Source organism: Ornithorhynchus anatinus, chromosome 11 (genome assembly GCF_004115215.2).
Source record: "Ornithorhynchus anatinus isolate Pmale09 chromosome 11, mOrnAna1.pri.v4, whole genome shotgun sequence".
In the NCBI taxonomy this organism is placed as follows: domain Eukaryota; kingdom Metazoa; phylum Chordata; class Mammalia; order Monotremata; family Ornithorhynchidae; genus Ornithorhynchus; species Ornithorhynchus anatinus.
Window position 1 is genome coordinate 88,043 of NC_041738.1, and position 22,007 is coordinate 110,049.

A 22,007-nucleotide genomic window follows, 5' to 3' on the forward strand; every position below is an offset into this window, starting at 1 on the left:
AATGACACTGAAGGTAAAATTCACTTAAAGGTGTTTGTGAGACTGAAAGGGAAGCAGCGTGACCTATCGGAAAAAACCCGGGTCTTGGAGTCAGAGGGACTTGGGTTCTATTCCCAGTTCCACCACTTTCTGCTGTGTGACCTTGGCCAAGTTACTTCACTTCACTGTGCTTCAGTTCCCTCATCTGCAAAATGGGCATTCAATACCTGTTCTTCCTCCTACTTAGACTGTGAGCCCCATATGGGACAAGAACTGTGCCCAACCTGACCAACTTCAATCTACCCCAGCACTTAGTAGAGTACTTAACACACGGTAAGCGCTTTAACAGATACAATTATTTTTATTACGAAAAAGCCAAGGAGGGACCGACAGTCCCAACCACGCTGTGCACAGACACGGTGTGTTCTTCGCTTTGTATTTCTTTTTGCCTTCTTCTCTCTCGATCATTATGGAGTTTCTGCTCAAGAAGAGCCGCTCCTTTCCCAACTCCAGCTCATCACGCTGGTCTGCTTGCAGCCCTCCACTGCCCATTTTCAGTGGGGTTCGCAGCACGAGTTGAGGCTTCGCCTTACAGTGTCCCTACACTGTTTCCTCCATCCCTGGTGCTTTCCGATTCCCAATTTCAGCTGTCCATACAGCAGCTACTTGGGTCATCTGCCATCGGCCAGGACGGGTCTAGCCCGGGTTAGGGGGAGCAGATATAAATAAATGCTCAGCCTGACTTCATTCGGGTCCTTTGTCGTTTGTAGCCCTGCCCGGCCATTTGCTGCTGAGTAGAGCCTGTAGGTGACGCTGGTGGACCTGCGCAAGGAGGACAATTATGAGTCGCCATCGGGGAGTGCTGCAAAGAATAGGCAGTAGTGAGGCACCTCTGTTTCAAGTGCAGATAGACACTTAGACCTTCGGTTCAGTCTGACAATCTGATGCAAATCCAACCCCAACAGCTGCTGTTCTGACCAAGGAAGACCCCTCTGAAAGAAGGGGTGACTAAGGTCGGTCTGTATGAGCTGCCTCTCTGAGCAGAGCTATGGACTCTACTCCCTGGGAAGCTCATGCACTACAGGACTGCCCTTCTTTTATGTCGATGACCATTGTCTCCCAGTAACTCTTCTGCATTCTCACACTTAACCATTTGAGGACTAGCTTTCTAAACAGTAAGATCCCTACCTGGCCGAAACAAATGAAACATTTGCCTGAGGGAGATGCCTTCCCTCAAACAAATGACTTATGCAGAAACCCCAAATTCCATTTTTTACACTTCTAAAAATGATAGCTCCAACCCCCAAAAGATTTTTCCTTATCTCCAAGGAAGCCCAAAAGAAAACAAATGATTGATGCAATTGACTGCCTCCAGGCCTCAGCTGCAGATTGTTGGACTGCTGGGAAAAGCTTGCTAGTTAAGGAACTTCAAACCATACAGATAAGGTTCCACCTGTGAAACTGACAGAACCAGGATGAGAAGCCAGGTCCTCTGACTACCAGGCCCCTGCTCTTTCCACTAGGCTACACTGCTTCTACATGCTGATTTTTCCTGCAGCTGTGAAGTAGTTGGTTGGTTAGTGAAGTTTCTAACCTCCCACAGGACAAGAACTTCTTCCCTAAACCTCCTTCTCTTCCCAAAGATGCTGCACAACTTCTATTGTGTTTATATTATTTCTTATTTCTGACACTCTTACTTCCAGGTGAATGCCCTCCTTTTTCATCTCCAACAGACAATTACTCTCCTTACCTTCAAAGCCTTACTGAAGGCACATCTTCTCTAAGAGGCCTTCCTAAGTTCTCATTTCCTCTTTTCCTATTCCCTTCTGCATCACCCTGACTTGCTCCCTTTTTTCATCACCCTCTCCCCAGTCTCATGGCACTTATGTATATATCCATCATTTATTTATGTTAATTTCTGTCTCCCCCTCTTGTCTGTAAATTCCCTGTGGGCAGGGAATGTGCCGTTTATATTGTTGTGTGGCACTCTCCCAAGTGCTAAGTACAGTGCTCTGCAAGTGCTCAAGAAATACAATTGATTAATAATAATAATGTTGGTATTTGTCAAGCGCTTACTATGTGCTGAGCACTGTTCTAAGCGCTGGGGTAGACATAGGGGAATCAGGTCGTCCCACGTGGGGCTCACAGTCTTAATCCCCATTTTATAGATGAGGGAACTGAGGCACAGAGAAGTGAAGTGACTTGCCCACAGTCACACAGCCGACAAGTGGCAGAGCTGGGATTCGAACTCATGAGCCCTGACTCCAAAGCCCATGCTCTTTCCACTGAGCCACGCTGCTTCTCCAGATTAATCAATTAATCTATCTGTTAAGGAAAGCTGCTTCTATATCCAGATTAATTGAGTGCCATTTTAAAAAATGTTATTTGTTAAGCAAGTACTATATGCCAGGCACTATACTAAGCCCTGGGGTAGATACAAGATAATTAGGTTGGACATAATCCAGCTTCTACGCGGGGCTCACTGTTGTAATCCCTATTTTACAGAGGAGGTAACTGAGGCACAGAGAAGTCAAGCAACCTGCCCTACGTCTTACAGCAGACAATTGACAGACCCAGGTTTAGAACCCAGGTCCCCTGACTCCCAAGCCCGGGCTCCTTCCACTAGGTTACACGGCTTCTCGTGGCCCACTTGCTGGGGAGTTCACTGACCTAACGAATCCTCCCCCCGTTACCCGATCAATCAATCGTATTTGTTGGGCACGTACTTTGAGCGGAGCACTGTACTAAGCGCCAAGAGACGGCCTTTGTGTGAACTGAGCTGAGTTAATTGCCTGAGCCCTTCTGCAGATCATCACCCAACACCTGGGTTCAGTTTTAATTACTGGTGGTTTGCATGAGCGCCCCCTAGAGGGTGAAGCGAAGGGTGTCATTTCCCTACCCTCCCAACCCAGCCATAATTCCCATTTTACAGATGAGGGAGCTGAGAGAAGTGAAGTGATTTGGTTAGGTCACTCAGCAGACAACTGGTGGAGCTGGGATTAGAACCCAGGTCCTTCTGACTCCCTGGCCCATGGCCTATTCACTAGACCACATTGCTCCTCACTCCACTCTCTTCTCATAAGGGATCCACTAGGCCCTTATGAGAAGCAGCTTTCCTTAACAGATAGAGCCGGACCCTGGGAGTCAGAAGAACCTGGGTTTTAATCCCGGCTCCACCACTTGTCTGCTGTGTGACCTGGACAACTCACTTAACTTTTCTGTGCCTCAGTTACCTCAGGGGTAAAATGGGGATGAAGACTGTGAGCCCCATGAGGGGATTGGGACTGTGTCCAATCTGATTAACTTGTATCTACCCCAGTACTTAGCCTGTACTGTACTAGGCACTTGAGAGAATACAATACAACATAGTTAGCATTCTTGTTCCCTGCCCACAGTGATCTTACAGTCTAGAGGGGGAGACAGATGTTCTTATGTAGAATTCATAATATATAATTTATAGATATGTGCATAACACTGTGGGGCTGAGGGGGAAGCAAATATCAAATGCCCAAAGGTCACAGATCCAAGTGTTTACATGTCACAGAAGGGAAAGGGATACAGGGAAATGGCAGAAACCCTCTTGAAGGAGATGTGACCATAATAAGGCTTTGAAGGTGAGAAGAGTAGTGGTCTGGTGTATATGAAGGGGGGGAAGTTCCAGGCTAGAGGAACATGTGGGAAAGCGGTTGGTGGCCAGATAGATGATACTAAGTTGCAGCTAGTGGAGTGAAGTGGGCGGGCTGGGCTGTAGGAGGAAATCAATGAGGTAAGGTAGTGGGAGGCAAGCTGATTAAGTGCTTTAAAGCCAATGATGAGGAATTTCTATCTGATGCAAAAATGGATGCACAACCATTGAAGGTTCTTGAGGAGTGGGATGATTTGGACTGATTTTTTTTTTTTTTTAGAAAAATGATTCATGCAGCAGGGTAAAGACTGGAGTGGGGAGAGGCAGAAGGCACGGAGGTCAGCAAGGAGGCAGATGCAGTTGTCAAGGTGACATAGGATAAATGCTTGGATCAGCATAGTAGCTGTATGGTTGGAGAGGAAAGGATAGATTTTAGCAATGTTGTGAAGATAGAAAGGAGAGGATTTGGTGAAAGATTGGATAGGAGGGCTGAATGAGAGAAATGAGTGGAGGACAATGCCAAGATCATGGGCTCGTGAGACAAGGAAGATAGTGGTATCTACAATGAGAGCAGTCTACACTCAGAGCAGCAGATACTGCTAAGCCCCCAGCTGCTCTGAGTAGAATATTGGAGGCCAAAGTAATTAAGAAGTAGTCATTCCAGTTATAGTTATAAAGGAGTGGATTTGAGATTTGAAGAGTAAAATATGTAGGGTGACTCAAATCCTAGTTAGCCAAGCCAGTAAAGGGACATAAGAGGTAGAAGAAAAATGTTTATGATCAACATTTTGTTGGGTTGTTATTGATTCCGCGAGAAAGACAAACTATCCAGTGATAATGAATACCTGACAAACAAAAACTCTCAGTTTAAACAGTAGCCCCAGCTGAGGGTTTCTTCCCACTGAAGTGACCAACTGGGCTAGATGCTGGACTGAAGTGGATAAATCCTGTGGCAGACATGAACAGAAACATGCCACCTAGAAACTCCCCAACCTCTGCGCGCAAAACAGATGAAAACATCACATCAGGGAGCCTTGGCTCACACCCACCTGCAGGACCCATCTGGCCACAGGCAAGTTGTCCCAGTCAATGCCCGTGGCAGGTTCAGCAGTGCCCAAGGCAGGGTCAGCAGTCTCCACGTCAAGGTCAGCAGTGCCCACTGCAGGGTCAGGGTGCCAAGTTCCAGCTCCAGTTAGTGCCCAGCTGTCAGCTTCCATGATCCCAGCAGGATGAGGTAGTGATTTTCCCTACTTGGACAGCTGTGCAGCCAACCTTCCCAACCCCCAGTCCCTCCCCGCACCCTGCCCTGCCACCACCTCCATCACCCATTCAAGTTCCAGGAAGCTGGGGATCTGACCCAGCCACTCCTGCTGACACTGCCAGCCCTCTCCATGCACCGACCTGCGGACCACCTCTGCAGAACAAGTTGAAACTCTCTGCCAATAGCGGTATCACTGAAGTCCTAGCACAGCTAGATCTAGACACTGTTGACTGGGACCCCAAGGGCATCCACCACCCTTCTGCCCCTGACCTGCGAGCGACGTCGGTGGTCCTTGGGTCCTGGTCTGGAGCGGCTCTAAGTCTCCAACAACAAGCATCACCCTTTATGTGAATTCAGCTGAGTTTATTGTCCTGGTTCCAACAGAGCGGTCCTCTCTGCCAAAGTCCACCTAAACCCCAAGACCCTTTGCAAAAAAAACCCAAAGGTTCCTGAAAAGGACCAAGTCCCTGTAGAGAAAGACCAGCTGTCCCACATCCAGGGTCACATTTCATCACCCGCAGTTCATGCAACTGGGACTACCACCCAGAGGGTTCAGGGATGCTGGTCACTTCCCTCTCTCCTCACAGAGCCTACTGCACAGGCTTAGTGTGTGACTGCCTGTTACATATGCTTGGCATTACCATTCAGATTAGTCTCTCGCTAGGTGACATGCATCTTTGCCACTGTATGTGTCCAGTTACTATGGTGACGGTCCAGGTCAGCACCTCAGTACCTCAGTAGTAAGTCCCATCTCCAATCCAGTGAGGTTCTTCATTAATTTCCAGTTGGTTCCAACAAATCTCCCTCTGCATTGTCTTGAGGTCTCCCCAGCACTTTACACACAGTACTCTTTACTGCTCTTATCTTGGGAGATGTCCCCCTGGAAATGGGGAACCTCCTCCATTGGGGCAACTCAAAGTTAACCCTTTCTTTCACCATCCAAGATAGAGATCATTTTAGATTTTAAGCACCTCAAAAGGCAGGCACCATGTCTTCAACCTCTAGTGAACGGCCCAAAGCTCTGAGTCCAGTGTTCTGCACCCAGAAGGAGCTCAATAAATACCAATGAATGGATTCATAATTGTGGCGAGGACTATGGGGAGACTACTGCTGACTTGATTTTATTTTCCCCATCAAAGTTTCTTCCATATTTCATGAGCATACAGGAGGGTGTTCGAGCAGTGGGAGCCTCAGGCCATACATCTCTCTCTTTCTCTCTCTCTCACACACACACACACACACACACACACACACACACACACTCTAGAAATATCCCAACACGATCATACAGACCCTCTGAATACCCCCACACATACCACAGCCCCCACAATCTCTGTCCCACCTTCAGTTCTCAGAGTATGGGCAAAATAGGCCCAGGGATGCTCCAGAAACCTGTATTCATCAATTCCAACCCAAGAAGCTTAATGAAGCGAAAGGAATGGTCCTGGGACACCATTCCAAATAGCCAAGCGGCCGTGAACTGCTCAGCTTTCCCAGAACTCCAGGGGAGACAATGTGAGAGGAAATCCATGGAGACAAAGTCTCCTTCTCAGAATTTGAGGAATTCTGCTACCCCAAATTCGTTCTGAGCTTCGGTGCTCCAGGCGGGATCCTGAATTCAGTTCTCCCACTCAATTTAGCCGTGGTCTGTCCCACTGGTTCCGCCAGGGCCTACAGGACTCTGAGACCAATGAGGAAGTCATCCCTTTGTGACGACTGTAAAATTGCCACTTCCGTCCTGGTGCTGTAAAGGGGATTGCTCCTCTCTGTGTAGCTGGCGTACGGTTCCAAAACATCCTACTCCAGGGAAATCAGAGTCAGAGCAGCAGCACGCAAAACAGGAAATCACACTACTAGTCCCCACCTCCCATTGTCAAAACTTCCATCAGGGGTCTCTGCCCTCTTTCTCCCACCAGGAACATCATGGGAGGGATTGGAGGCTCTAGGTCATCAAGGGGAAGTGCTGGTAATGCTAACTCATGGCTGAGGGGCCCGGCGAGGGTGACAATGGGATGTGGCTGATCTCATGCTCAGTCTAACTAAAGCTTGGCTGCACACATAGCCAGAAGTGACATGGCCAGAGGTTGTTAGCTTCAACCACTGCTCTCAAGACCCCAGGGAACAGGATCCTAGGCCAAACATCAGGTGCAGGGGCTGAAATGTAAAATCCTAAAAGATTCTTCTTATCTTACCTCATCAGCCCTTAGTGTGTCGCCAGGATTCCTGGATTTTGATACTCTGAAAAAATGGTAGAACCAGCAAGAAGTGAATGAATTAATCTTTCCCAGTGTGTTCTTATAGCATTTGTATGTAATCATATACTATATTATAGGAACATAACTAAGTGATGGGGCACGTACAAGGTAATGGGTTGGACACAGTGCCTGTCCCACCTAGGGCTTACAGTCTCAATCCCCACTTTACACAAGAGGTAACAAGAACAGAGAACTTAAGTGATTGGTCCATGGTCACACAGCAGTATGTGACAGAACTGGGATTGGAATGCAGTATCTGACTCCTAGGCCAGTGCTCTTTCGACTAGGCCACACCGCTTCTCTTTGGTACCTCAGTATTCTCCTTAATCACTAGCATTTCCAGTCCAGGAAACTCAGTATGCTCCTTCTGACTGTAAATTGACTTGCAGAGAGCCCACTGCTCAATTTAGGGGGAATGAATACATTTACAAATCATTTAACCAATCAATAATTACCTGGGGTTGCTTTTGAGCTTCCAAAACTGAATAGCTCCCACGATAGCCAAAATTCCCAAGATCCCAGAGAAGGTCAAGAACAGCGGCAGCAGTTGAGAAGGTCCAGGACCTGGTTCAAGGATGCCTCCAAGTTTACAAGACATTTTGGCCAGGAGAGTTAATTTATGTCTCTGAAGTCTGCACTGTCCTATTTGCCGGTGCCTGAGGTGGAACTAGTGGTGACTCGCAATGGAGACCCAGCTTTGCAGACCACAGCAGAAGGGACAAGAGGATCTGTGTTGGAAAGGGAGACCTCACCCCTGTGCTGAACTCACTGAAGATCCCCACCCCCCACCTCTGGGACCCTCCTCAGGCCACTCCCCCAACCCCTGACAATGGCCCCACTGCTTGCAGAAGTGGAGCCCCAGCTCCAGTATCTCCAGAAAGCAGTGGGTAGTTCAGTTCCCCCACATCATTCCCCCTCCTTGTAGTTTCCTTACTGATCCTGGTTTGACAAAATGCACAGTGAAGAGCTGCTGGGTCCCTGTCCGGCCACCCCATGCTCTGCCCTGCCCCAGAACCATTCTCCAAGAGAAGAGCCATTACCTGAAATCCCGTGCATGGACAGGTTCCTGTTCCCGGTCACGTGACCCACCAAGCAGACAAGGTCAGACAGGTTGCTGTTTCCCCAGTAGGTACTAACCACCGTCACTGTCCCATTGTGATGGGTCCTGCTGGAAGTGTTGTGCTCCCCCGGTGGGACCCAGGAAATCTGGGCTGCCGGCTTCCCCACAGAGGCCTCGCACACAGCCCGGTTATCCTTCGCCACAACCAGCGAGACCACAGGAGGAACTGCAGAGGAGGAAGAGAGTGAGGCCAGCAGCACAGTTCACTGCTCTGGGGCAACAGGTTACGAGCCTCATCTTGTTCTCAGCACCAGGGAGCCCAGCTCTGTGGGGTGGGCAGGGGGTGGCCCTAGACCTTCATTGCCAACCCACAACCCATGCCCTTGGGGACACACAAATGGCAGGTTCACTGTCCCACAACAAGGGACCATCACTCCTCTCGCTGACCCTCAGGCCCAGTTCTCAAAGGTTACAAATGTTTGCTGGTATTTTCTCCCCAATCTCCCATACTAAACTGTATTCCCTCCTCTTAAGTCATGCTCCCTGAACCAGGACAAAATATTCTTCTCTCCTCGACATCTACACCTGGAAACACCTGGGCATCACCATCTGCCTCTCCATCCCCTGGTCCCACCTGGTGGTCCACTCAATCTTGTGGTCCCCTGGGCCCTTTCTTCCCTCCATCAGACCTGCAGTCCCAAGGACCTGGACATTGAGACCTCAAACCAGCAATAGTGATGGCCCACGGGTTGCAAAATCCAAAACTGTCCAAGGAAGGGCAGAAATAGGAAGACAGTGAATGGGTCAACATGAGGGATGGGGGAAGAGGAAATGAATCCCTTCTTTCCTGGAAGAACCAAATATCCTAAAAACAAATTGGGTGCTTGGCCTTCGTCTCCTCCCCAAGGGATGATCAGTCACTGCTTTGTGCTGTGTGCCTGATAATGAGACCCTGCTGGAGCAGGGAACTGATGGTTCTCAATGTGGGGCCTGATGCCCCCTGAGGGACTTTCAGGGGAAACTGGAACACTCTTGTTCCTCTGTGCTGATTTCATCTGTTGCAGCTCCAGGCCTAGGCAGTGAGGGGACAGTGAACTATCATTCTGTCATCTCCAAAATAAACAGACCAATGTGGATGGGAAGACTCATTGGTCCTTAGTTCAGAGCCCACACCCTGGGGGAGACAATGACAGGGGCAAAAGGGAGAGATCAGGACCAAAATCCAGGCCATTATAGAGGACATAGGAAGAGCCACAGGGTTCCAGGGGTCCTGTTCTTCAGGTCACCCGCATGTGGACCCTCCCAACACCAAGTGGAACCCTGGGAGGGTTCAATTTCCAAGGCTGTCCTGGATCTACCATCCCTGAAAGAACCTCTTCCTTACCCAGCACGCTCAGGCAAAATCCGCATCCAAAATTCCCCTCACTTGTTGCAATATCACAGCGATAAAAGCTGTCATCTGTGATTGTCACGGGGTTGATCTGCAGGACTGGATTCCGATCAGGTCTCGGTCCCCAGGCCAATCTCACATCAGGAGGTGTGGTAATATGGGCTGTATCATTCCTGTAAGCCATGGTCCAGTTAGCAGTCCGGCTGCAGATGGTCCATGAGATCATAATGAGATTCTCCAATGGGACGACACCACAGGAAAGAGTTGCCTTGGAACCCACAGCTGCCTCTACCAACGTGCAACCTGGACACAGAACAGGAGAACTGAAAAACTCATTGCATGGGATCACCACTGTCCTCAAAGTCCTGTCCAATGTTCTGCCAGGACAGCATATCCTGCAGCTGATCTTCCCACGGCCCCTGTCAGCTTCCCGCCTGGCAGCACCACGGTCCCCATGTTGGATGGGTCTCCAATGGAACAAATCCTGGCCCATCCATTTCCCAGTTTCCCAGAACCCTCCATGCCATAGCAGAGTAAGAGCCAGGAAGAGTGGAACTGAAACCCTTTTAGGGCTTACAACTTGTAGCCCTCTTCATTCTTGTATTGTACTATCCCAAGTATCTAATACATTGCTCTGCACACAGTAAGTGCTCAGTAAATACAACTGACTGACTGACTGGAACGCCTTTCCTCCTCACATCCGACAGACAATGACTCTCCCCCACTTCAAAGTCCTGTTGAAGGCACATCTCCATTCATTCATTCATTCATTCATTCATTCATTCATTCATTCGTGTTTATTGAGTGATTACTGGGTGCACAGCACTGTACTAAGAGCTTGGAAAGTACAATGCAGCAATAAAGGGAGACAACCCTTGCCCACAACAGGCTCACAGTCTAGAGGTGGGGCGAGACAGACATCAATACAAGTAAACAGGTATCAATATAAATAAATAGAATTGTAGATAAATACATATATAGTTAAGTGCTGTGGGGCAGGGAGACCAAAAGGCCTTCCCTAACTAAACCATCCTTTCCTCTTCTCCCACCCCCTTCTGCATTGCCCTGAGTTGCTCCTTTTATTCATTGCCCCCTCCCAACCCCAAAGCATCATGTACATATCTTTATATTAATGTCTCTCTCCCCTAACCTCTTAGACTATAAGCTCACTGAAGGCAGGGAATGTGTCTATCTGTTATATTGTACTCTCTCAAGTGCTGTGTCCAGAGTACTGCACACAGTAAGCATTCAATAAATATGATTGATTGAATGACTAAAGCTAATGGCGAAGAGCTTCTTTTTGATGTAGAGGTGGATGGGCATCCCCTGGAGGTTCTTGAGGAGAGAGGAAACATGGCCTGAACATTTTTGTAGAAAAATGATCCAGGCAGCAGAGTGAAGTATGGACTGGAGTGGGGAGAGACAGAAGGCTGGGAGGTGAGCAATTAGACTGATATGGTAACCAAGTTGGGAAAGAATAAGTGATTGGATTAACATGGTAGTAGTTTGGATGGAGAGAAACATTTAGGTACATTTTAGGAGTGTTGTGAAGTTCAAACCAACAGGATTTAGTGATGGATTGAATATGTGGGTTGAATGAGAGAAAGGAGTCAAGATTAATGCAAGGTTATGGGCTTGTGAGACAGGAAGGATGGTGGTCCTGTCTTCAGTGATAGGAAAGTCATCTGTGGGCCCCAGATGGATGATTCCTGTCAGTCCTCTGGGAGCAGCTGGTTCCCCGGGCTCCTACTGCTGGGGCCTGCAGAAACATTCTGCTGAATCGACTCCGCATGGAGGAGGGGAGATGGAAGCCCTGATGGAAGCGCAGATGTCGAGGGTGGAGCCTTCAAAATGACTTTGAAGGGGGGGAGAGTCACTGTCTGTCAGATATGAGGAGGGAGGACACGGCAGACCAGAGGCAAGATGTAGGCGATAGGTCAGCTGTGAGATAGACAAGATCGAAGTACAGAGTGAGAAGATTGGCATTAGAGAAGGAAAGTGTGTGGGCTGGGTTGTAGTAAGAGAGTAGAAAGGTGAGGTAGGAGGGGGAAAAGTGAATGAGTTCTTTAAACACAATGATGAGTTTCTGTTTGATGCAGAGGTGGAGGGGCAACCACTGGAGTTTCTTGAAGAGTGGGGAAACTTGGCCTGAACATTTCTGTAGAAAAATGATCCGGGCAGCAGAGTGCAGTATGGCCTGAAATGAGGAGAGACAGGAGGTTGGGAGGTCAGCAAGAAGGCTGACAACAGTAACCAAGTCGGGGTAGGTTAAATGATTGGATTAATGTGGTAGCAGTTTGGATGGAGAGAAAAGGGTGAATTTTAGCGATGTTATGAAGGTCGAACCAACAGATTGGATTGAATATGAGGGTTGAATGAGAGAGGGAGGAGTTAAGGTTAACACCAAGGTTACGGGTTTGTGAGACAGGAAGGATGGTAGTGCCATCTACAGTGATGGGAAAATCAGGGGAGGACAGGGTTTAGGTGGGAAGATAAAAAGTTCTGTTTTTGACATGTTATATTTGAGGTGACAGGAGGACATCCAATCACCTTGCCCCTTTCTACCTCACCTCTCCAGCTACGACCCAGCCCACACACTTCGCTCCTCTAATGCTAACCTTCTCACTGTACCTCAAACTTTCCTAACTCATTGCCGACTTCTCACCCACATCCTGCCTCTGGCCTGGAATGCCCTTCCTCCTCCAGTACGACAGACAGTTACTCTTCCCCACTTCAAAGCCATACTGAAGTTACATCTCCAGACCTTCCCTGATTAAATCCTCCTTTCCTCTTCTCCCTCTCCCTCTTCTGCATCACTGTGACTTGCTCCCTTTATTCACCCCCTTCTCCTAGCCCCACAGTGCTTATGTATATATCTGTAATTTATTTATTTAAATTAATGTCTGTCTCCCTCTCTAGACTATAAGCTCATGGTGGGCATGGACTGTGTCAGTTTATTCTTGTATTGTACTATCTCAAGTGCTTTGTACAGTGCTCTGCACACAGTAAGTGCTCAATAAATACAATTGACTGTGACTCACTGGAACACACTCCCTCCTCGTATCCATCAGACAATAACTCTCCCCCCGACCAAAGCTTTTTTAAAGGCACATTTTCTCTAAGAGGCCTTCCCTGACTAAGCCCTCCTTTCCTCTTCTCTCACTCCTTTCTGCAACAGCCAGACTTGCTCCCTTTATTTATCCCCCTTTCCCAGCCTCTCAGCACTTAAGTACATATCTGTAATTAATTTATTTATGTTAGTATATGTCTCCCCCAACCTCCAGACTGTAAGCTCATTGTAGGCTGGGAATGAGTCTGTTTAATGCTATATTGTACTCTCCCAAGCACTTAGTACAGTCTCTGCATACAGTAAGCACTCAATAAATACAACCGACTGACTGACTGTCATGGGACTGACAGAAATCATCCATCTGGGGCCCACAGCATCCACCGCTCACCAGGGGCACCTCAGAAACAGGTCTATGTGAGACAAGCAAGTTCTACCCCACTAGTCTTCACTCAATCTATGCAAGCCAAGCCCTTGCTCAGCCGACAGGCGCACCACCTTGATGAAAGCCACTTCCCCCGGCAACGGGCCACTCACACACACACTCCATACCCCACTGCCTTCCCCTCCCAAAGCAAGGACTCCAGCTAGCCCCTCTGTTGGCTGCTGGCCCATCGGCTAGCTGACTACATCTCGCAGGGGCTGAGCAGGCCAGGGCCCGGGCTCACCAGCTGAGTGGGCAGGCAGAATTCCACCTCTGGCAGTCAAAGGGCACAGGGCAGCCTGGGGTGGGAGGGCTCAGTTGTGAGGGGGGTGGAACAAGAGACCTGTTGCGCACAAGAGAGTCCTTCTGGGTACCCAGGCGTGTCTTGGCCCAACAGGATGTTGTCCCACCAATGCGGCAGGGCTAGGAGGCTGGTCCCAAGCCACATTGCCTGTCCAAGGGCCTGTAATCTCTGGGTGTCAACCAATCAAAAAAGAAACTCACTGTGCAGGAACAGAGAGGTTCAGAACCACAAAACCAATAACAACCAGGAAGCCCTCCCCCTTTTCACGTGAGGAAAAGAAGATCCATTCCTGCACTATGGGAGCCTTGCTGGGCCCGGAGTGGTCATGGTCAATGTGGGGATCCACCTGCTGGTTGGCCCCAGCATCACCTGCCCAGGAAGTCTTCCTGACTGCAGCACCAGGCCCCAGCCCAGCTGCACTATCCCCAGTGGCCCAACCAACCCACTGCCCCACCTGACTGCTTCTTCCCAGCCAACACTACCTTTGTTGAAGTTGCTGCAAGCTTGAGCTTCCTGGTCCAGGATGAGGGTTGGGTGGGTCTGTTCCAGAAGTGAAGGCCCAGAGGAATTTGATGAAACTTTCAGGTCTGCTGTGGAAAAATAGCAGTGGATCTTTTTTTTAATGGCATTTGTTAAGTGCTTGCTATGAACTAGGCACTGTACTAAGGCCAATCAGGGTGGACACAGGCCATGTCCCACATGGAGCTCCTACTTTTAATCCTCATTTTACAAATGAGGGAACTGAGGCACAGAGAAGTTAAGTGACTGGCCCGAGATCACACAGCAGACAAGTGGTGGAGCAGGGATTAGAACCTCTGACTTCCAGACCCCATGATCTACCCACTAGACTACGCTACTTCTCACACTGACTTCTGTATTCAAATAATCATGACCTACCTACTTCACTCTTGGAACAGCCCCATCTGCTTACAGTGTAATCATCAAGGGTGAAATTCAACCAGGCGCATTTATTGAGCGCTTATGGTGTGCAGAACATTGTACTAAGTGCTTGGGAGAGTACGATGCAACAATACACAGATATGTTCCCTGCCCACAAAGAGCCTACAGTCTGGAGGCAGGTTGGGGGGGTGAAACACCCACAAACCTCTGCATGAGAAATTAGAACGGTTCCTCTCATCCATTCGGGATGGAGGACTGGGACTAATTCCTTAGGATTCCTACATTAGTCTTAGGTCTTCCTCAACTTGCCCATGGTCACATACCGGGCTTGTCCCAAACTGGATGGTCTGGAGGTAGAACGGCAGACAGGCAGATCCCTTGAACCAGGGGAGCAGATTGCCCTTCCAAAACTGGCCTAGGCCTCTTCTTGTCCCTCTTTTCCCCCTTTTCATGCCCAGCAAAGCCCCAGCAAGGAATGCAGGGCAGCCTGGTGTTAAAGAGTACAAAACTGAAGCCTGGAAATCTGCGTTCAAATCCTAGCTCCCCTCACTTTTCTGCCAGTTTCCTCTTCTGTAAAATGGGGATTAAATAGCTGTTTTCCCTTTCTTTTATTCCATCAGACCCATGTCAGTCAGTCAGATTGACTAACTGAGTGACCCATGTGGGAAAGGGACTGATTGTATTGCAACTACGCACACTTAGGCTAGTGCTTGTCACAAAATCAAGGCTAACAAATACCGCCCCCCTCCCCCACCACCTTTTTATGACATTTTGTTAAGTGTTCACTATGTGCCAGGCACTGTACTATGCTCTGGGACAGATAACAAGCTGATCAAGCTGGACTCCATCTTTGTTCCATATGAGGTTCACAGTCTTAATCCCCATTTTACAGATGAGGGAACTGAGGCAAAAAGATGTGAAGTGACTTGCCCAAGGTCACATGGCAGACAAGCGGCAGAGTCAAAATTAGAACGCAGGTCTTTCTGCCACCCAGGCTTGTACTCTATCCACTGGGCCACGCTGCTTCTTCTGTAGTTCATAGAGATTTAGAAATGTCAGGCCTTTTTATTTGCCACATTAAAAACATGTTACTCTGAGATGACAACTTTCTCCTGAGTGAAAGAACCTTGGGGAGATCTTAATAAAACGGGATCATCAGCAAAGGAAATGAGCGGTAATGTATCTCATGATAGCTCTCTGATTCTATTAGTGAGAAATCCCCTTTTTCATTTGAAGCATAAAGCGCTTCCTTCCAGAATCCTCATCTCACCCACCAGCCGGCACACACACACAAACACACACACATACCCCCCACCCACCCACACCAAGGCCTTGGCCAGGCATGACTCTGCAAAGCCACAAGGTACAGACTTCCATATTTGGAGCACTTGAGTGCCTGCAAAAATGGTTCTCGGAAATTATTATTCAGCTTACGCCTCATTCATATTCGGTGACCCGGGCCGAAAAAACGGGTCCTTGAGCACGGCAGAGGGAGGAGGCACTCTGAAAGGAGAGGGGGATGGGAGCCAGAATCAGGGGTATGTTGATGCTTCCTTCCACTGGCTCTGAGGTCTTCACTAGGGTGTGTGTGCATCTGTGTACGCACGCGTGTGTGTTTGCGCAAGCCAGTGCGGGACAATCTCTTCACCCTGTACCTAGGAAAACAGTTGGGCACGTTTCCTGTCCCAGGGCCATGGAGTGAGCACCGCATCTAGAAACAGCGTTGCTGGGACCCCACTGGGCTACGCTGAAGTCCCGCTGCTTCCCAGGCAGCAGATGGGTGGCCACGGCTGGGTTAGGCGGGGGAGAGACTTGGAGAGTAGGGAAGAAGGCTAGACAGTTTTCAGGCCTGTGGGGCCTGTTCTGGTTGGTTCCCTCCCTCTCTCCTTCCCCACTGTCCTCCCAACATCCTCTACTCCCTCCCTGGTCCTGGCCCAGGCTCACCGCCTGCACTATAATCGGAGTAGAATCTACCAGGCTGTCTGAGTCATGTCGGCTTCATTATCAGATCATTTTCATTCAAACCCTTTCAAACCCCTGCTGAGGAACGTTTCCTGATGTGACCACGCCTCCTTCGCTTTCCTCCCGGCTGTAAGGAAGGCTAAAAGGAAGGTGGCACAGAATAAATACAGCCATGTTCTCTTAGATTTCTAAAGTGCCACATTCTACTGGATTTTTCCAGTCCTGAATTCTCTCTCCTCACTCCCTTATAACCCCTCTCTGCCTGGCTCAGCTTCTTCTGTCGTCCTTCCAAAGAGAATGATACTGCGCTAACCTGTTGCTCATGCACCATGGGAAACCTGGCTTATAAATTATAAATATCAATATTTGGCAGCAAATAACTTTACAAAAAGACAATATATTGTGCAAGATGCAAGTAATATCTCATTTGTATCAGCCCTTCCTCCTCTTAAGGACTCGAAGATCATGATAGACATTTTTAATCTCATCCCATTAATGTTATACTTTGAGATTTCAAACACACAAACCCAGAAAATTGCAACTATGGAGACCAGACAAACATTTTGTCAGTCACAATACACTAACAGTGCATTTGGTGTATTTTCTATCCCTGAGTTTAATGTTCAGTATGTGCATGCTGTGCATGCATGTGCAGTCTGATTGAAATAGGGCAGCTATGGAAATAATTACTGAGTGTTTTTGACTTTTGTGCTTACAGATATAAAAACCTTTATGACATTAATCTTTTTCAACACTTTTTGTGTGTTTGAAGTCTATGGAAAGCTTTGAAGACATTTAAAATTAAAACATAAGATCTGAGACCAGAAGGAATGCCAATACTGGGCCGGGTCAAAAGATCCCCCAGCCCGAGACTTGTCTCTGACAGAGACACCAGGGCTCTTGGAGAAGTCATGTGCTGGCTGCCCTACTGGACACCCTCCTCGTGGTTAGGGATGGGTCATCCATCACCTCTAATTCTCTCCTTCTCCATCCCTGACCCTCCCCCTTGTGACCTTGCCCAGACCATCCACTACCCCTAACTCTTCCTTCTCCATCTCTGACTCTCCTTCCAGTGACCCAGCACTAGCCATCCAACACTCTCCATTTCTGACTGTCCTGCAGTAACCCAACACAGGCCATCCAACACCCCTGACTCTCCCCTTTCCATCCCTGACTGTTCCTCTAGGAGCCCAGCATGGATTGCTCATCCATGGATTCATCCAGGGAAAAGATCCTAAAAATATTCTTGTTCCCGATTCCTTCTGTCCCCCAGGTCATGGGTCAAAAGCTTCCTCTCAGCAGCAGTAGCCTTATTATTTGTGGAGGCCCTCTCTCTCCTGGGAGTGCAGGACTTCATTAGGTGCTGTGAGAACACTCCTACCAAGTTAAAGATGTGATTCCTTGAAGGGGATCACCAGCTGACTTTTCAGTTTCCTTGACCTAATGTGACAGAGACACTAGGTTTCCAAACAGATGAAAGAATAAGAACAAGTCAACTAGATGAGAAGTTATTTCAGGCAAGCCGAATGCCATCAATTCACAGGCCCCATCCACAGTTTAGAAATCTTTACATCCTAGAAAAATGGATGGTGGAAAAACTCGGGGTTTCATTTCCTCATTGAAATGATAAATGAGTCATTTTTACCGGATTATGTGCTCTGAAATCCAGCCCAAGAAAACGTCTGTGCCTTTCCTGCCTTCTAGATCCTCATTTCCCTTCCCTTTGACCACTTTCTTCTTCTCCTTTTCTCTCTTGCCCATCCTTTGCCTGCTCTGACCTTGCCCCCTATTAGCCGCCCCTTTCACCCAAGCCCTGCCCAAAGGCACCATATTTCTAGTCAATTTAAGCAAAACTTCATTTCAAATGAACCATGCCCCCTGGTCCTTTAATTCTACTGATTAATTCTATTAACATGCCCAGTCCCTTAGAAGTTCTCTTGGAAAATGGACTCTGTGCCCAGAGTCACATGATCAACCATACAGGATGCACGGCCTACTTCCAGACTGTCTGTAGGAGCCCCTCTAACAGCTTGCCAAGTTTGTATAGTTTAACATAATCATCTTCTCCACCAATCTACTGACACAGGGGAAGCAGCATGGCTCAGTGGAAAGAGTCTGGGCTTCGGAGTCAGAGGTCATGGGTTCGATTCCAGGCTCTGTCACTTGTCAGCTGTGTGACTGTGGGCAAGTCACTTAACTTCTCTGTGCCTCAGTTACCTCATCTGTAAAATGGGGAAACCTCACGTGGGACAACCTGATTACCCTGTATCTCCCCCAGCGCTTAGAACAGTGGTCTGCACATAGTAAGTGTTTAACAAATACCAACATTATTATTATTATTATCAAGCAGAGACAGAGACACCAAGCCAAGATAAAGAAACCGAGGAAAGACACAAGAGACAGAAAAACCAAGCAGACAGAGACTCCAAGAAGAGGCAGGAAAGTCATTAGGTGGCTGAGCCAGGAATGACACTCTTGATCTCTGGTGGCCACCCAGGGCTCTCTCTACCTCTGTATCTATCTGTCACAGTGGTTCTGTGATGTGACTCCATATTGGAGTTGGAGCAGAGGCTCAGTTCAGCCAGGCTCAGTCAGGCAGGGAAAGGGGCACGCCTTCCCACTCTAGGTCTTGAAAAGCCAAAAGACTGAGAGTCCAAAGAAGGAGCCTCTGAGAGTTCCTCCACTCCCTCAGCTTCAACCACCACCGAATCAGAGATGACTCCTAAATCTACCTCGCCAGCCCCAAACTCTTTCCTTCTCTGAAATCTCACACCTTCTCCTGCCTCCAGAACATCTCTTCACAGATGCCCAACCAGCATTTCAAACTCAAGCTGTCAAAAACTCAATTTCTCTTCTTCCCTCCCAAACCCTCTCTTCCACCTAACTCTCCCAACATAGCAGAGTACATTCAAAAGTATTTACTGAGCGCTTACTATGTACAGAACACTGTACTAAGCACTTGGAATGTACAATTCAGCAACAGATAGAGACAATCCCTGCCCAATGAAGGGCTCACAGTCTAAACAAATAATAATGATGGTATTTGTTGAGTGTTTTCTACGTGCTGAGCACTGTTCTAAGTGCAGGGGTAGATACAAGGTACTCAGATTGTCCTACCTGAGGTTCACAATCTTAATCCCCATTTTATAGATGAGGGAACTGAGGCACAGAGAAGTTAAGTGGCTTGCCCAAGGTCGCACAGCAGACAAGTGGCAGAGCCAGGATTAGAACCCACATCCTCTGACTCCCAAGCCCTTGCTCTTTCCACTGAGCCATGCTTCTTCTCTTCTTCAAGGCTGCAGATGACCCTCAGAATGGCAGTTCATGGGAAACACTTGGTAAACATTCAAAATCGTGCCACTGGAAGCCCAGAACAGAGAGCCGACTAAGCAACTGGGGTGGGGGGTGTTGGTCATTCAATGGGGCTGAGGCAGTGTGAGGGGACCTCGAGCCCAGACCTTAGTGGCACCTGAGACCTACAGGGGCCCCTCAACCCACTGAAGCATCCTGCTAGCTTTGCTTTCCTAGCCAGAGTCTCTGGAGCCTGAGCTTGAGGGATTTGCATTTTGCTCTGTACCCTTTAAGCACTTGATATTCACCCCACCTTCAGTCCCACAGCACTAATGTCTATGTCCATATTTAATTTTAATATCTGTCTCCCCCTCTAGACTATAAACTGCTTGTGGGTAGGAAATGTATTTATCAGCTCTGCTGTACTGCAGTAATAATAACTGCGGTATTCGTTAAGCACATACTGTGTGTCTTGCACTGGCGTAGATACAAGGTATTCAGGTCAGACACAGTTCCTGTCCCAAACAGGGTTCACATTCTAAGTCTGAGGAAGAACACGTATTGAATCCCCCATTTTGCAGATGAGGGAACAGAGACACAGATAAATTGAGTGATTTTCCCAAGCTCACATAGCAGGCAAGTAGCAAAGCTGGGATTAGAACCCAGGTCCTCTCACTCCCAGGCCCAGGCTCTTCCTATCAGGTCATGCTGCTTCTCTCCCACATATTTAGAATGGCACTCCATACACAGTGTGTGCTCAGTAAATCCCACTGACTGATCTGCGAGGTGCCAGCTTATCCCCAGGGCCCTCTCAGCTGGAGGGAACCCTGACCTGACCGAGCTGGCGAGGATGGAAAGCCACACCCTTTCTTCAGCAGGACTGCAGACAGCCAGTCTCCCCACAGCGGGCAGTCCACTAAATGCCATGGCCCACTTGGCTTTTTGCAGTCCCTCCCCCTTGCCTAGATCAAAGCCTGGAAACCCCTAGAGACTGCTCCTCTCCTTTCCCAGAGCAACCCCCTCTAGCCCTTCCAAGGGAAAGTGCGACCCACCCTTCTGGCTGCCAGCCCTCCCAGCCCTCAGAAACGCTGAGCTCTCAGGGGTCCGGAAGACCTTTGGGTTCTGGTGCCTCCTCCTCAGCATTGGTTCTGCAAGCAATACAAAGACAGACCTGGGAGGTGATAACTCTAATAGTCTACATAAAATAGAGACCATATACCAGGAACCTTTTTCAACTGGCAGAGTGCAGAATGCTAGCTGGGGACAACTGATGGCAGAGCATCTGCTCCAACCACTCAGCTGGGTTGGACCAGGACACACTGACAGCCTAGAAGGTCCATCAGCGTTCACCCTAAAGAAGCAGCTCAGTTCTGTAAGGAAGGTGAAAGTCACAAGGAAAACAGCTGGGAGCAGAGCCCTGTGCCACGCCTACCTCCCCCATCAGTTCTGTCGATGACCTCTCACCCTTACCGGAGGCGGTGGCGGCAGCAAACAGGAGAGCCATGATTGCCTGCAGCCCTGGGGCCGGTGGCTTCCCCAAGCTGCTCATCTCCAGGCTCTTCTGCGCTTCACTGTCTCCCTTCAATCTGGCCAGTGGGAGCCCGGGCGGTCGCTGTGGCCAGGAGTTGTTGTTCTCTCCCCTTCCCTCCCTCGCCCACCCACGGAGCTCGGAGCTGGACCGCTCTGTTCCAGGCCATCAGAGGCTGCTGGATCCTGCCCTCCTGCTCCCCGCCCCCACCCGGGGCCCCTTCCCTTGCTCTAGCTGCTTCTGGCTGATTAGCCACTTGGGTCGGGAGAGGTTCCTCTCCGCGAGCCAAGCCGCCACTGAAACAGGTTTCCTGTCTGAAGGGCTGAGGCGAAGCCTGAGGAAGCAGGTTGACTAGGTTTTTGCTTTCCGCTCATTGGTTCTCCTCCCAGGTCTCATGAGCATAGAGAAACCCTGCTGTGGGCCCTGAACAAGGCAGAGATCACACAGATGTGTCAGGTTTGGGTTAAGTTTGAAGTCGGGATACTTACTGACTCCTTGCAAACGTCTTTAAGTCAGCCTGGCGGGAAAATCGAAGTAACCAAACATTCTGAAAGCTTTGCCTGATCTGCCTAGGGAGAGATAAATTGGAATTTGCATTCCCGCAAACCTGCGTTTCCTACACTGCCTACACAAGCCTCAGGGCCTGGAGCGCTGCGACCACTTTCACTGCTGCCAGTAAGGGGAAATGAATGATTTGGGGAGCACGGTCTGCCCCTCACCACCCTGGGGTCAAAGGGCCTTCAGCAGAGACCCAAGAGCATCAGGGGGTGGGTGTGGGGGGGAAATCCCTGGAGAAGCTGCCAATTCCCTTTTCCGGCTCCCAGCCCCCAACTTGTCAGGAATTCAGGATGGGGCTGACCAGACGCCCTGTTTAGGTAACACAGTGCAATTTCCTCACAGTCCATCCAAAACATCCCATTCCTAATAGCCCAAGGCTGGCTCCCTCCTCCTGTCTCCATCT

General features: G+C 49.0%; 1 protein-coding gene across 3 annotated transcripts; it reads right to left on the reverse strand.

The window, feature by feature from the left end:
• Nucleotides 1-320: 320 nt before the first annotated feature.
• LOC103167486 (cell surface glycoprotein CD200 receptor 2-like) lies at nucleotides 321-21,211 on the reverse strand. Of its 3 annotated transcripts, none has more exons than XM_039913525.1 (7): nucleotides 20,989-21,211; nucleotides 13,848-13,955; nucleotides 9,565-9,873; nucleotides 8,161-8,406; nucleotides 7,576-7,684; nucleotides 7,058-7,103; nucleotides 321-801 (listed from the first exon to the last, which is right to left on the reverse strand). In XM_039913525.1, exons 1-7 carry the CDS (start codon nucleotides 21,065-21,067, stop codon nucleotides 724-726), a joined length of 975 nt encoding a protein of 324 aa, XP_039769459.1. In that variant the 5' UTR covers nucleotides 21,068-21,211; the 3' UTR covers nucleotides 321-723. The 3 variants fall into 3 exon arrangements, with proteins under 3 accessions (XP_039769459.1, XP_039769458.1, XP_028931573.1); XM_039913524.1 differs by lacking the exon at nucleotides 321-801 and adding an exon at nucleotides 5,212-6,662 and having other exon boundaries at nucleotides 13,848-13,952; XM_029075740.2 differs by lacking the exon at nucleotides 321-801 and adding an exon at nucleotides 5,212-6,662.
• Between the last annotated feature and the right edge of the window lie 796 nt (nucleotides 21,212-22,007).

Excerpts from the sequence above, each read along its gene's own strand:
- LOC103167486 (XM_029075740.2), bottom strand. The coding sequence starts at position 21,067 with ATGAGCAGCTTGGGGAAGCCACCGGCCCCAGGGCTGCAGGCAATCATG. Across the intron at positions 8,407-9,564 it reads ATTTTGCCTGAGCGTGCTGG|TTCCTCCTGTGGTCTCGCTG; the intron begins GTAAGGAAGAGG and ends CCTCCTCTGCAG. Across the intron at positions 7,104-7,575 it reads AAGCTCAAAAGCAACCCCAG|AGTATCAAAATCCAGGAATC; the intron begins GTAATTATTGAT and ends CCATTTTTTCAG.